Raw genomic sequence first — 15014 nt, 5'->3', positions numbered from 1 at the left:
CCCAGGTCTTCCTCTTGAGTGTTGTGTTCTGGTCTTTCTCTAACGAACTTGTGGTGATCCCTAACGTGTTCCAAGAAAGATGTATAACGCTCTATCGGAGTTTTTATTCTCGAGGAAAATAAGTCATTAAGCATCGCATTTTCGATCGCACTTATCGTAGTAACTATTAACTAAATAACTGTAATATCATAACAAATCTAATGAGTATATAGAATAACTCGATGCTAAAAAAAAAAAATTCCGATTGAATCGTAAAGTTGTGATTGAAGACGCCCGGTTTCTCTTTTCTTCTGTCTAACGGAAACGGCCTGGTAGATCAGATTGCCGTTTTCGCGTACGTCTTCTTGGGACACTCTGTAGCGTAAAAACTACGCTTTCTCCATCCCCTAATGAACCCGACATCTTTTGCTTCGCTTGTGTTGCATGACTCGCGCTTCCCGCGACCAATAAAGAGGGTGTACTCGCTGCCTCTGGCTTCCTCCGACGCGCCCAACCCGATTCATCGTACGAACGCGACGCGGTACCATCGACAGCAAAACGGCGATCATCATCATCATCATCACAACAACAACAACACCAACCACCATCATCATCATCATCACCACCATCAGCTTCGGCATCACTACGCCCCGTCTGAAATGCATCGGGCTAATCCCAGCTGGTAGAGCTTCTTCGTCGAGTACAAATCGGTGCGCAATGTCACACTCGTCCCCAATGTTTCTTTCGCTCTAACCCAGGTATCTCGACTAACTCGCTCTTCCTCATCTCTGTAACCGCACGTTTTTTCTGCGCCTTTACGACCTCGCTACCAAGCTTTTTGATTTTTTCCTCACTAATACAGGGTGATTAAATTAACTTGTGCGTTTCTATTTTTCGTAAATATACGTATCGACGGATCATAGTGAACAAATCTTTCTTTCTTACGTTATCAATTGGCAAACAAACATGTGTGAAATACATAAGATAATTTCTGATTAAGAAATACAGGCATAATTAAAAAAATTTGTGGAAAAGAAATAAAATTTTGTAAAATTATCTACATTCTTCGCACTCTAAACACATAATAATCTTTTTCGTTCAGGAACGTTTGATCGCCAGTAATGCCTGGAAGGACTACGCTTCCGGCGCGAACACGAACTTCGCATTCGAGGCGTTCGAAACGGAGGAGAAGGCGCCGCCGCCGCCGATTTCCAGTCTGCCGAGAGCCAGGGAGATGACCGGCAACGGCATGACCAGCATGAATGGTACCGACGCGGTCGAGGGGCCCAACAGGATGGTCGGACCCAGGGCGACCTACAGTCTTCCACGCGCCCCCGGTGCCAGACACTCGGCGCCCATCCAGCACGGTTATTACACGCAAGACCGCAGGGACCATTACGGGCGGCCCAAGAGCATGCACAATCCGGGTGCGGCAGCCCAGGCGAATCAACCGGACTTCTACTTCATGCCCAGCCAACGAAAGTACAGCGGCGAGGTCGTGCGCGTTTACGTGGATTACGGCAACCAGATGCCGAAGTAAAAACAAGGGAAGGAAGTTCAGGTCAAATCGCGAGAACGATTTACCCGCTTCACCCGAAGCGATCTGTATATATCCGAGTTGTAGTGACAGAGGACGCGGAGAAAGGACTACGCAGCCCCTGTGCGGTGCTACTTTTTTTTCTATCTCTGTTTCTTCTTTTCCCGTGACTTCCCTTTCCCGAAGGCCCACCCGAATCGAGTCGCTGGGTTTGAGGTGTGTACGAGGAGGGAGGTTGCCCCCCCCCTCCCCCGTACAGAAGCATAGAAGTGGCGCTTACGACCAAAGAAGATATCCATGGGGCGCGCGCCCTACAATTTTGTTATAGAGCGCATGAACTCTCGTCGAACTTTTGTGCTTTTGCGGTGGAGAAACTGTATAATTATATATATAAGTAAGTCTCATGTAGTAGTCGAGAATCTGACAGTCCGAGGGATCCCTGGGTCCAAAAAAATACGAATCTTACGATCTAGCAGTATGTACTCGAAGATTCAAGAAAGACCCAGGGGCCATATAGCTTAATATCAAGAAAAATAAGACTCGAAAGACCCACGGATCCGAGAATAACAGGATTCGAACGATCCTGAAATTCGAGAATTCGAAGACCTGTAAAAAAAAAAAAATTAAACATGTACCTAAGTTTATCTCGCTCGACGAATACGCGTCGCGTTTGTATCGCGCGACAGAATACTGACACGCTCAGTTATGTTATCTACATCATCTACTCTAAAGAGCAAGCGTGGACGCGCGTTTGAGCAATAAAAACATTTGTACATTTTCAAACGAAAGCTGACCCGTCCTGTGTTTCTTTAATGAATTAACCTTCATCTTTAAAGCGATACCTCCATGTTTCACTTATATGTGTATACTGATCTATTAGTATCCGGAGAATATTAGAAGATGCAGCAGCAGCAGCAGCGCAGTCGTATGAATAAACGATATGAATAAACGAGCAAAATGCCTGCGAAGCGATTGCTAATAGTCGTTATGGATAAAAATTGTAATGCCTGTTGACAATGACGACACTGTCGATATAGAGAATCGTTGTTGGTACGGATTATAAATTATTACAATAGAGTGATAAAATTAACGATATAATACTTGTAATAATCATAATAACGATAGATGTAGCAGCAGTAGTAACGATGGCAATAATATTACAGTATCAATTACATTAATGTCATTAACAACGGCGTCGCGTGCAGCCAGACTTCCGGGATATCTTCACGAGCGATGGAATATAAGGCGACGCCAAAAACAAGCGCTCTCTCTTTCTTCCTCTCTCGCTTTCTTTCGTTCTGTCTCTCTCTCTCTTTCAATCTCTCTTTCTCTCTCTTGCGATCTCTAAAAGTACGCGAGCATATATCCGGAAGTCAATTGTGGCACGCACTGCCCGCGTTCCTATTATTACATAACTAGCATCGAGCGCATATGTTCGGCTCTACCTTAAAGTTTTTTTTTTCCTTTCTTCGGTCACACGTGCGAAGTTTGAGAAACAAGTTTCTACGCGAATCTAATATGTGGCGTGTCAACGAACGCGAATATGCAAAAACGCGGCGCGCGGGATAATAGAGCGATGTGTGTGTGTATGACGAGTAAACGCGCGATCGAACTGTGGTGTGCTCGTCGTGAGTTGCACCTCGAAGCGATTTCGTAAGAAATTTATACGTATTCGCGCTCGGCGGGCACGCCATTTTTATATCTCTGCTTTTTTTTCGATCTATCGGTCTGTTTATCTGTTAGCTTGTCACTCATACATGCATTATTTTTCTTTCTCTCTTTCTTGCTCCTTTCTCTTTCTCGCATACACAAACACACGCAAACACACACACACATACCTTCCATTCCCTGGCACGCACTCGTGTCATCATCGGCACTTGTACATAACTCAACACATTTCTCTCCCCATCGGTCGAAGCGGTGTAGTTAAAGAATACGAACAGGCGAACATCTGATAAACGGAGTGAACACCGTAATAAGGCTTAATTTAATTTGTTAGTAACTTGTGTGATCCTGCTCTGTACGCGTCTGCTGCACAAGCCTGTTTTCACACAGGTGCGCACTATGAATGGCCCACTCAAGCCCGCTGCTGTCCATTTTGCAGTGTTTATCCCACGATTGTAACATCTCTCTTTCTTTCTTTCTTTCTTTCTCTCTCTCTCTCTCTCTCTCTCTCTCACACACATTCAAAAGCCGTGTTCCGTTGTCTTTACAGGTTTCCATTGCAGCACTCTATATACGACGACCCGTTCTCCCACTTCTATCGTATCGTTCTAATTCATTTACTTGCTGTTTCACTTCCTCTGTCTGACGTCGGATTCCTTATTGGGTGTCGGTTTACTATAAAGTCAATGAAAACAAAATATTAGCCAAAGTAGTAGCTACGCACGAGAGTCTACAAAGCGTTTCTACTATAATTTCTAATATAATTTACATTTTATAAATCGTATTTTATAAATATACTACAAATAAAAGAATAAGTTTATATATTATTATAAAAGAGTGGAATAGGATTGAAATGGAGTAAGGAAAATAATCCTCATCTGCGTTTCTCTTTTCACAAACAATCGAGATAAATAATTTAGCCAAGCTGGAGTCGACTTTAGAGTATGGTGTTTCCGAAACTTATCCGAGGTAGGCTCGAAGCGGACACGCTTGATGGATCGGAACTGTGGTGTTGGAGGTAAATCGGAGGGGAGGGGTCCATGTAGCGGAACATACCACTCCGGGGGTTCAGTGATAGGATCAGGTTCCAAGAGAAGACTGCGTCGAACAGAATCGATACAAATCGATGCAAAATCATAATACTTTAAATTTTATAAAATAATAGGAGAATGGATAAAATAAAATAGAACTATCTTCTCCCGTAAAGGGAAGAGAAATCATTCCAAAACACACTTACGTATCAGGGCTTTGATCGGTATCGGATTCCTCGAGTTCGGCTTTGTTCCGCTTCTTCTCATAAACTAGAATGATGGCGCATAGAATAACAACCTCCGCACAAATGCCTAAGAAGGGCCAGAGTGCGGCAAGCTTGTCCTTCACCCTGAGAAGTGTCTTGGCCTCCGATGAATGTTCCAGTACGGTATCAGACCAGTTGTATGACATTCTGCAGATAACGTTACCGCGATCCTCCATCTCGATATCTTCGACAGTCAGGACGGCGCCGTAAATACCCTTCTCCTTGTCCTTGGAAATCTTCACGCGACCATTGCTGCGCGTATAATTCTTATCCCCGAAGGTCCAGCTTATCTTCACGTTGTGGTTCTGCTTAGTGTTGCACACCAAGTGTAGCTTCTCGCCCTCCACTACACTGGTAGATTCAGCCAGATATGCCGTTGGCCTCGCTGAAATTTTAAAGCATCGAACGTGAGACAAAGATCCCTTTTTACATAATATCTTTAAAAAAAAAAAATGGTTTTCTCTTTTCTTAAAGTAGATATCTTAGTAGTGACTAAATTCATACAGTATTTCCCGCGTCGTTTGCTTCTAACAATCTTTTTCATAAATCTAAAAACATTGCGTCGAAGTACTCACGTAAGACTCTGTAGTCGATCGTGTAGTTAGCCTGTTTGGTAATAACTGTACAAGAGTAGTTTCCATGAGCTTCCTCCTTATCCTTTAAAATCTGCAGGCTGCCAGTCTCGTTGTCAATCTTGATGATATCTTCGTTGCCAGCGAATGCCGATAATTCTTTCTTCTCCTTATTCCATTTCACTTTATCGCTGGTACTTCTGTTTGCGCATTCGAGCACCAAAGGTAGATCTTTGGTAAGTACTCTAATCTTAATATCTGCGTCAAACAAGAAAACGTTATTTGTCAGTTGTACGTTTATAACTGTTTTTGCAAATTACGATGTCAGAGGGGAAAAATACTGCGCGAGTATAAAAAGTTTAAAGATAGGAATTAAAATTCTATCTCTATTTTCTGCGTATGTCACAATAAAAGAACTAATTTATAACTTTTTCATAAATTCCTCAGATATTATAATGCATGAGTGACGGCGACAACTACCACTGCAATTGTATTTTTAGAACGTCGTCCTAAATATTCTATAATAATAGCCGAGAAACACGCCAACCAAAGAGACGCGGACATATTCCGCTTTTGTAGAATAAGTTCATTCATCATTTTTAAATGAATCGTCCGTTGTGTTTTTCATTAACTTTTCTAATTTTCAAACGTAAAATACTTATCAGTTTCATATTTCAGTTATCAGAATTGAAATTTCTGTTATCTATAAATACAGTATAACGTAAAACATATCGATCACCTTATATGATTAGAGATATGTGATTATATAATGATAATTAATGAATCCTTCGTGAGAATTTGATGCGCATATAGTTGAATTAAATCGACAAAACGCGCTATTAATTATTCATAAATATACAAGGACAATTTGAATATTATAATAATGAGACATATTATTATAATACATAAATTAGCATAAACCTTTCATTCATGTTCTTATAACTCTTGCATGTAGATGATTATAATGTCACCAGTTTTAATGGAACACGCTCGATAAATAGTGCAATAAATATTAATGAATTCGTGTCGAGAATACACAACGAGAAGGGAAGTGAATAAAATAATAATTGTGCATGCAATAAAGCAATAGCTGGGAGTTTGTTCGAGGCAGAATATCAGTTATCAAATATTATCACATGTTGAAGAAAGATTTCAGATATAGGCCACGTATCTTCGTAGAGGTGTAAATACTTGACTTATTAATTTAACCGATAATCGATATTTAGCTGTTTGTCGGACTCGAGGAATCCGCGACAGATACCCGTGTGCAACAAACGTGATAATAAAACATTATGTCTGTGTGTACGTGTAGGTATAATGACTAGAAGTATACTAATCTTCTTAATGGAAACAGTGATAAACGTGCGTCACATTGTCGCGTACAGGAAAAATGCTGACGTAAATATATGTACGGGGTGTCGCGGGAAAACTCTGTAGTGAAATTCTTTTACCGGCAGATTTCTTATGTGATCAGGATAATTTATCAAAATAACGACACACGTCTCACAACGCTACGAACCGAATTGTATCGAGAGGTGGTGAGGTGTCGGACTGTCGGATATGCATCTGTAATCTCCCTCGTGGCTCTCGAGCGCCTGGCTCGCCGAGAGCTTGCTGCTTTTGCGGTCTTTCTCTGTGTTGACAACCAGCTGACCGCTGGACAACTCAAGTTCCAACGTCTGGCCGTTCCTGGTCCATCTAATGGTATCATCATCCTTCAAATCGTTGCACTCGATGCTCCATGCTTGTCCCTCGTGCACGGCCGTCGACCCCGAGTACTTCTCTTTTATTGAAAAAGAAAAAAACATTTCAATTTGTGTACAAGTTAAAAATAAATATTAATTCTAGCCGTAATAATAAGTCGATTTTATACTGATCAAATCAATTTTCAATTTCCTTTATAAAATTAGAAATCGCAAAGAAAAAACATTGCCAAATTATCCTGAATTAGCCTTACATTGAGAAAGAAAAAAATATTCAAATTTTTGTACAAGTCAGGAAAGTGAGAAGTGAAGTACTGTTACGAGATGTAATTCCAGCCTTAATTTAATTAAATTGATTTAACAATCAAATCAATTTGCAAATTCTTTTTATAAATTGTAAACAATTTAGAAATGGCACGGAAAAGAATCGCCAAATTATTTTAAATTAGTCTTTAACAATTAATACATTGGGCAACGAAATAAAAATATAAATTAATAAATTTAAAGCTTTTTGTAATAAAAATACCAAGTGTAACGTCCTTATAAATAATTATTGCACTAAATGATTACGTCTCTCGCTGTTTATAGCTGAGAGCACTCACCGTTTCGAAGAAAATGCATCACCCGCTATTCACTGCGTGACTATAAAAAAAAAAGTTATAGTCACGCAGAATGAATTGATATTCGTGTAAACGGTTAACCTTGGAATACGACGACCCTCGAAAGTATTTAGCTCGCATCGAATAAAAAGCAAGATAAAACGCCGAAGAATCCTTCTCGAGGATATAAATTGCATCATTACTTTAGTAACCATTGTAATTCCGCGGCTCTGTGTTCAAGGTAATATTGATCAAGTATTTTCTCAGTGACAGAGAAGAAAAAGAGAGAGAGAGAGAGAGAAATTCAGTTAAATCCGTCAATATTAAATATCCCGATTCGCAAGTCGGATCAACCAGTTTATTTCCGTCTCTAAATTAAACTGCAAATCTCGAGACTCGCGCGGCGTCGTCGTACCTGCGGAGCGCGGGTCGATCGATATTGAACTCCGACCGGAAAAGCACTTACGTGCGATAGACGTACCTCGCAGAAAACAGGCGTGGCGGAAATATTTGCTCTTATCTCGAATGCGAGAGAAAGAGAGAGACAGAGAGAGAACGATCTGAATATCGATCACGTCCACACGCGGGGGACGCGTGTTTACGCATGTTTACGTTTCTGCGTGCTCGGTGCGAGAGAACGCTCCTCTCGGTCGTTGGTTCTTAGCCATCGGTGTGTGGGGCCATATAAACTATCGATCGCACATGTATAATCATTTAATTATCCTAGCGAATACACCGCATAGCAATGTAAACCGGAATTTTTTTTCTCGGGAAAGACAATTAGTGGCAATTTAGCTGATTGCTCTCACAGCAATATTCGTGAACAGCTGCTGCTCGCGAGTTTCGTCCATGAATTATTCCCTCGGATAATAACACGTAAGAACGCGTAAAGAAATTAGTTTTATATTAATTCCTATATATATTAGATCCTTTCATTAAATTTTATTTTAATGTATTGATGATTATGTAAAATATTGTTCGATCATATCCCATCATTTTCGCGAATAATGTTATACGTATTCTAATATCTAAATATCTCAAATTCAGTTTTTAAATACTGAAGAGTTTATACATTCGGGAAGAATTAATTTTAGATTTTATTCATCTGAACGAACAAGAAAGATTAATTAATTTCAGACCCTGTTGGTTTCTTGATATGTTAGAAGCTAATTTCGTTTCTTTGTTAATTCATTTCCTCTCTTTTGTTAGAATAATTCCTTGCGTTATTCTTTATTATCAAATTACGCACAGTACTTAAGGGGTTACGCCGCATCATTGAGGTTTTAGAACAATACCTAATGTTTGGGATTTTTTGTGGGTAAATGGATAGCTTTATTTAAAATCTGTTTAAACATTATTATACATATATAAGAAACTAAAAAAATATTTTTTTATCTTTCTTATGTCCAAAATGGCGGCGCACTGGCCTACACTTGCAAAATCTCTTTTTTTCTATCGGTGTACAGGATTCCAGGTATACGGTTTGACCTTAAACAAAACACAAAGAATTTTCATTATCTACATAATGAAGTACGTAGGAGTTTTTCAAAATATTGATTTTTCCCAAAATATCAGCTATTTTAAGAAAAACTGATACTGGCAAAAAATACACATTTTTCGTAAAATAGTTGCCATTTTGAGAAAAATCAATATTTTAAAAAACTCCTACGTACTTCTATAGTCTTTAATATATAGATAATGAAAATTCTTTGTGTTTTATTCAAGATCAAACCGTGTATCTGGAATCCTGTACACTGATTGAAAAAAGGGATTTTGCGAGTGTAGGTCAGTGCGTCGCCATTTTGGACGTAAAAAAAATTAAAAAAATTTTTTTTGCTTTCTTTTACATATATATATATGTAATAATGTTCTCTAAATATATTTTGAATAAAGTTATCTCAAAAAAAAAAATCCCAAACTTATAGATATCTTTAAGGCCTCAAAGGTGGCCTAATCCCTTAAAGTAATATTTATATAATGTACATACATAAATCGGGAATCTTTGGACGGACAACTCGAGTGAAACACTTCTGTCTCGGCAGCAAAAGTATCATGCGTTGATGACGAATCAGCAGAATTATATCGGCGGCAGCGTGATGACGTACACGTGCGTGTGTCTGTGCAAGTTATATGCGTCATAGTAGTTTCACAGTGATAGTGACAAAGCGCACGGTCTGGCGTAGCCAGAGTGAGAATATGAATCAGAGCGCAAATCGTTATTTTCGAGCCGCGGCGCGATAGCTCGGTGGTCAAAATAAATGTTGATGGCGTCATTAACGTCAAGCGAACAGATCGCGGCGAAACTCATCTTGGTTGCAGATTCAACACGCTGATAACCGGCACGTAAAATGTCAGAGAGCTGTCTAATAGACAAGGAAAAATTCCGAGAACGGACCGTTTGACGTATTGCCATTGTTCAATTATTTTCAACGCGGAGAATTATTCTCGGCCGCGTTCAATGTTCATTTTAATTCTTACAGCAGAGTTTAGCGCAAACAATATTTTTAATATTTTAATATTTCCGAGGCTTTTCTCTGAATTTGCTTATTTCGATAAAAAAATTAAATCGAATATGTTGCAAAAAATTAAAAATTTATTATAAAATACGTTCGTAATATCTGTTAATAATTCGAAGCTTCTTTTAAATTCACAATCAGACGTATTTACGCTGTCGCTTTTTTATTCACATTTTAAGATGTTTCAGATATATATATAATACCAGTTAAAAAAGAAATGATAAAAAAAGTACCAAAAATTTGTTGAAATTTTAAAAATTATTATGAAAAAATTTTAAACGCGCTGAAATTAACTACAAAAAGCAAAACAATAAGTAATTTGACTCGTAATCCTTAATTATATTGTTTAAACATGTTATACTCAGTACGTGCACTAGTTTCATAAAAAAATTACGAAGACCGTAGAGCTATTATCGAAGCTCTATTTCTAAGTCGATATTCGTACACGTATATATCGCACGTCATTTGATTTCGCCGTAAATCAATTCCTCGTGTTCGTATAAATCTTCTCGACCGCTTTATACCCGACGCAAATTCACGAACGATGATCAGCCGAGTAGCATTTAAACGGTCAGCATCACATCTTCATGGCGAATATATATGTATATATGTACACACACATATATATATATATATATATATATAGTCATCGTAGTCGCGCGGATCGTAAGTGGTGACCAAACTATGTATAATGTGTTATGCTAACTGTTCTAACATTGATTTCTGTTATTGAATTACCCCCCTCGGCCGTTGGCTCGATAACATCGCGTGATCGCGGCCGAGCAATTCCGTCGGTATTCCGATTTATTTTTTTTTCTCTCCTTTCGTTCCGCCAAAGCGAAATCCAGTCGAATCCGACGACAGAGGGAAGGGAATTGTCCGGCAGAGACTGACACGGCGTTCAAATGCGAATCGGCGGGGCATGGTAACTCTGAGAAAATCAATAAACTACGAATGTTATTTTAAGCCCGCTTTCACGACGGCACCACGCAGTTGAAAATCCACGCGCGAGGTTCGCGAGCCTGCAGAAGGCGAAATGTCTCTCAATTGAAACGACGGGGCGGGGGGGAGGAATTCTTAATCACTTGTTTATTCCCTCTTCTCCCCTCCCGATCCCAGCTCGCCTAAAGAATTCTCAACAAGAACGCGGCTTGCCGCTCGGGTCGAATCGAGAGGAGCCGAGACAGAATCGTGCGTGACGCGATTAGATTTTAGGTGAATGACATTCGAGGCGAGCCGAGTTCTACGGTCGAAGGACGTATCCTTCGAATGTAGTCACGGATTCGCATTCCCAATGCGTGACTGGTCTATCGGGCGCAGCTCGCACGCGAAGAATTCTCGAAGGGAGAGAAAACCCGATAGCCACAATTCCTGCAGTAATTCCGCTTCCAATCAGAGATATTTTTCTCGCGCTGCTCATCTCGCTTAATTTCATCTTGTCGCTTGTCTGTCATTAATATACTTACACAAACGCAAACGTATCTTTTTTTTTTCTCAGCTTGTGCAACCGTTCCTGATGTGCGCGCGGTTTGCTCATTGAAGCTTCGCGTCGCACAGTGTTGCATTTTTGAATGCGGTAATCAAGGCAAGATGTGACACACTTTCGGGATATATTCCTAGACTCTCGGCTTCTCGGTTTCAGAGACACGTAATCTTGAACGTGGCCTCCTCCGTGCGCCCCGAACTCTGCGCGACGCGAAGACTATGGGAGCCGGCGCGGCGTAACACGTTTGGGGAACCGTAAAAATAGACGCATCCTTGTGCAGGATGAGACGTAAGCGTTTCTCATCTGGCGTTCAAGAATAGAGACGTTTCATGACCGCCCGGACGTTCAAGGTGGCTAGATATCGCGAACGTGGTCAGAGGAGTTGTTACGAAAACAAATTAACACGTATACATACACGAGAATATATCTCTCTTGAATAAGATCGATATAGCGCACATATTTTCAAGATGATACAAAGTACGAAAAGAAAATGAGTTCTTGTCTAGTGCTTAAGATTCGAGAATTCCTGCGGGTCAAGTTCGCCGACCTCTGTCGACCCTTTAATTTCCAATATTGTCCACGTGCGGAGCACTAACAGTCTTCTCGAAAGATGTGCGCGAAATCCGTGAGGTCTGCAACTTGACCTTGATAATCGAGCCACGTCAAAGTGCCCACGGGAAAATCGCGATAGTCGGCATTTTCCGACTCGACCGACCCGCCGCGCCGTTATGATTCGCCACGTCTCGCGGTTTATAGATGTAAAAATAGGCGGACCGCGCGTGCAAGCTATTCGGAGTTAAGTTTTTAGCGTTCTCTCGCGTCTGGCACAAACGCACTCGGCAGGCAGAGACGACGTTCGTCTCTCTCCCTCCTCGTCTCCGCCGCCGCGACGTTGATCTCCCCGCCGTATATATCGGATGTATCGGGAGGCTAATGTCTATAACGATCCCCCTCGGTGGACAGATACCAGATATGGGTTACCATTCGCGGGAAACGAGTCCAGTTTTCTGGGTGAACGGAAAACAGGGTCGATCGTTGCGCAACGAAAGTCGCCGCGGCGCGCGAATAGTTCACCGTCGCCGTCGTCCTCCACCTCGACCCGGTCTCGCGATCGACGTACTCGCCGCGTGACACGCGGCTCCTTCGCTTTTCGCGTCGCGATTTTAATCCTACCTATATAAACTTACTTTTTGTATACGTGACTACCACCACAAAACAAGTCCGGGGAGACCCTGCCAATCTTTTCATCATAAGGTCTGTTTTTTTTATAGCTGAGCTAGTGTATATCTTTGTAAGGTCACGAAGTGAAATAGATATGTTTGATACTTGGCGAAAGTAAGAAAGAAAGTTCTTAGTCCAAAGTAATAAAGTCTAAAAAAAAAAGTCTATAGCGTTGGAGAAAATTATCGCATTGCGTTAATTTTTTTAATCGATCGTAAATGAATTAAAAAATATGTCTATTCACTCAGAAGTCTAAAATCATAACAAGTGTCGAAAAACATGACCCTTCGATTTATTAATTGTACCAATAATATAGAGTTTCAAAATTTCACTGGGATCTCAGAGAATCCCGGGATGTATAGCTATAGAGAGTCAAGAGCGATCCATGCGATCGACCGTTGCGAAACACCGCGATATACTCTGCACGCGCGCGTGCACGCGGAATCGGATACCGAGTTGTATGTACGACAGAAATGCTCGAACCTTGGCAACGGCACCTCGGCAAGTCCTTCTCCGTCGTGAAAGTAACGTCCGCGTGATGACGTGCCCAGTTACTGCCGCATCGATTACTATTAACGGTAAAAAAAGGAAAGAAAAACGCTCCTCGCCACCGGTAATAGGTTCGAAAAAGATCCAACAAGATAATCCTATCGATATAGGATCAAGGAAGACTCAATAAGTTCTTTTATTCTTTTTCCTTTCGCTTTCATATATATATATATATTCGCTTCTCATATTTTCTTAATAAATATTCGATGAAAACTGACTAACATACATTTTCCGTGTCAAAAATGTATCGTATATTAGACGACAAACGCTCTTTCATAATGGTGTGAAGATAGATATATGGTACAGCCCGAGCTATTAAAAATCATAAATATTCTAACAGAATCTTCAAATATTTGGAAAGACATTAAGTGCTAATGTAGCTTTAAATTCTGAACGTTGATAGGAGCAACCGACGCGTGTGTAATTGACGCTCTGAAATGTTAATATTCAGAAGATTGATGCGAAGTTAACGACCGTAAACAGCAACGCGAGGATCGATACAAGATACGTCGGCGCGCGCGCGAGAGAGAGAAATAGAGAGAGAGAGAGAGAGAGATTATTTCATTTTACACTAATTATTTACCGCAGAATATTCATTATTACATTATTCTAATAAACTTAAATAAAACCTGTTGTTATGTTACGCCATAGCGTACAGCGGGGTAATTTGAATAGTGCAAAGCATTTGCAAGAATTTCAGAAAAATAAGAGATTTTAAGATACATTTCGTTAGATCAGACATTGATCAATGTCCTATTTTTCTGAAATTCTTGCAAATGCTTACTGTTATCTAAATTACCCCGCTGTACCCTGTTATCTTATATAATTCCATATTATTATTACAAATAATGTGAATTATGAAGGAATAATGAAATGACGAAATTAATGAAGATTTAAATTACTGAGATTCCGAGAAATAAAGATTGATTGGAACGGCACGCCGAAGGGGAGCCGTGTGTGTGTGTCTGTGTGCGATGGACTTGCGACTTCGCACAGCGTGCCGTGACTCGCGAGGATGCACAGTTGCAGCATTATCGACTAAACTTTTTTAGAACGCGTCCCGCGTCGGTGTCGATAACTCTCATTAAAGCGACCTAGAAAGCGACGCCTTGCCGCGAGATATTCAACAAACCGCAAATTACGTTAATAAACGCCCCGTTGACGCCTCCGCCTCGGGAACTTTCCGTTTCGCCCGCTGCTGAATCTCATCGTTAAAATTTCAAACGCGTCGGCCGTGACACTTCAAGAAACATCTGCCTATTGATACACCCATCGTATTTATACGTAAAGATCGCGTCCCTTCGCGTACTTGAAAGATAATCTCCGTAACAGGGTCAAAACGCTCCTTCGGCAACGTGTCTTTCATCTTCATCATTTCTTCTTCTTTTTTTATTTTAACGACACCCGATCCCCAAATAAGGATTCAGATACGGTCAGGATTCAATACGAATTCACGACGAATAGACGAATTAAATAAAATGCAAAAAAAAATAACGATATGTAATTGCAAATGTCGGTTAATTTTTCAGTCTCCAACAAAATTAACCGACATTTGCAATTACATATCGTTATTTTTTTTTGCATTTTATTTAATTCGTCTATTCGTCGTGAATTCGTCTATTCGTCTATTCGCCCTGATCGATGTGCCACAACGCGAATCTTTTTTCCCTTTCTCGAGTGAAAAAACTCCCTCGAACGAAACGTATACTCTGAGAGGAAGAGAGAAGTATGGGAGAAAGATATATTGTAATTCAACTTCGCGCGTTTAATGCGCGATCGCGTGCTACAATTTCTGCGTGATCAACACGTGTTACGCGAGAATCAAACTTTCGGTTTCATCGCCCCGGGAAGTTTCTTCAAGGAGCTCTTCTTCATCTCCCCCCCNCCCCG

The 15014-nt window shown here is 40.5% G+C and overlaps 2 protein-coding genes across 2 annotated transcripts in view; one reads left to right on the top strand and one right to left on the bottom strand.

The window, feature by feature from the left end:
- The window catches only part of LOC105456226, a 28643-nt gene extending 26334 nt beyond the window's left edge, over nt 1-2309 (top strand). The window contains exon 17 of the mRNA XM_011700124.1: nt 1082-2309. Within this exon, the coding sequence (XP_011698426.1) occupies nt 1082-1519 (438 nt within the window). The 3' untranslated portion in view covers nt 1520-2309. The remainder of the gene's footprint in view (nt 1-1081) is intronic.
- Nucleotides 2310-2526: 217 nt separating this feature from the next.
- Nucleotides 2527-15014, bottom strand: part of LOC105456220 (basigin) — a 16821-nt gene continuing 4333 nt past the window's right edge. Inside the window, exons 2-5 of the mRNA XM_011700112.1 lie at nt 6570-6833; nt 5054-5308; nt 4419-4863; nt 2527-3856 (exon numbers count right to left, since the gene is read on the bottom strand). Coding sequence (XP_011698414.1) covers nt 3811-3856; nt 4419-4863; nt 5054-5308; nt 6570-6833 — 1010 coding nt within the window. The 3' untranslated portion in view covers nt 2527-3810. The remainder of the gene's footprint in view (nt 3857-4418; nt 4864-5053; nt 5309-6569; nt 6834-15014) is intronic.

This window comes from Wasmannia auropunctata, unplaced genomic scaffold (assembly GCF_000956235.1).
Source record: "Wasmannia auropunctata unplaced genomic scaffold, wasmannia.A_1.0 LD336106.1, whole genome shotgun sequence".
Classification (NCBI taxonomy): domain Eukaryota; kingdom Metazoa; phylum Arthropoda; class Insecta; order Hymenoptera; family Formicidae; genus Wasmannia; species Wasmannia auropunctata.
Note: the sequence above shows the minus strand (reverse complement) of the source record. Positions and strands in the feature narration are given on the sequence as shown.